Here is a 929-nt window from a genome sequence, read left to right as displayed (position 1 = left end):
TGCCATCAAGTCAAGCCCAACTCATAGCAACCCTACAGGACAGAGTAGAACTGCCCCATAGGGTTTCCAAGGAGTGGCTGGTGGAATTGAACTGCCGACCTTTTGGTTGGCAGCCATAGCTCTTAGCCACTGTGCCACCAGGGCTCTGTATTTTAAGATACTTGTGAGTCTAAAACTCTTCTCTTGAATCTTAGCTGTGTGAAAGTTACCTTAAAACAACATCCGTATTCCGGGAAGTACCACACCTCACCTCTTAACCTGCAGCCAGCCCGCCTAGGTGTGTTCCCTGCGGTGTCCTAACTACACCTTTGTTATCCTTCTTCAGGTGACTCCCCTAATCAGCCAAGCCTGCGACCTTCTCCTGACTCATTTAGAACGCTATGCAGACTCTGGGGCCCCTTTTGACATCCAGAGGTAAGTGTGCCTCACTGCAGATAAGAGCACAGTGTTCAAGTGCTGCTTCTTGTACTATACATCACTGCTGGGCATCTACCTTGAGACTAGCTAGCTACAGAAATAGGAGAGGCTCAGAAAAGCAGGGCTGGATGGACGAATAAGAAATGAAAGCTACTTCAAATGTGGAGCCAATGCAAAACAGAACCCATGGGGGGTACTTGGCATGCTCAGGGAAGCTTTGAATGTGCAGTGGTTAGTCCACAGATAGACTCACCCACCTGGACCTCTGCAAACTCGAGAGGGCAGGATAAGCCTGGGCAAGGAGGACAGGGCTCCAGGGAGAAGTCCAGGCATTTTTAGCTTGGGGAGAGGGTGGGGCACTCAGTGCCAAAATCAGTCATGGCCACCCCATGCACAACGGAACAGAATGTTCTGTTCTACATAGGGTTGCTACGAGTTGGAACCAACTCAATGGCACCTAACGATAACAACAGTAGTGATTGCCTTTTAAACCAAAGGTATTTAAAAAAAAA

At 48.8% G+C, this 929-nt stretch overlaps 1 protein-coding gene across 1 annotated transcript in view; it reads left to right on the top strand.

Moving 5' to 3' along the window:
* Positions 1 to 929, top strand: part of TBXAS1 (thromboxane A synthase 1) — a 73953-nt gene extending 73024 nt beyond the window's left edge. The window contains exon 5 of the mRNA XM_023736879.1: positions 326 to 929. Within this exon, the coding sequence (XP_023592647.1) occupies positions 326 to 418 (93 nt within the window). The 3' untranslated portion in view covers positions 419 to 929. The remainder of the gene's footprint in view (positions 1 to 325) is intronic.

This window comes from Trichechus manatus, unplaced genomic scaffold, assembly GCF_000243295.1.
Source record: "Trichechus manatus latirostris isolate Lorelei unplaced genomic scaffold, TriManLat1.0 scaffold00093, whole genome shotgun sequence".
Classification (NCBI taxonomy): domain Eukaryota; kingdom Metazoa; phylum Chordata; class Mammalia; order Sirenia; family Trichechidae; genus Trichechus; species Trichechus manatus.
This window is presented reverse-complemented; position numbering and strand designations above follow the sequence as displayed.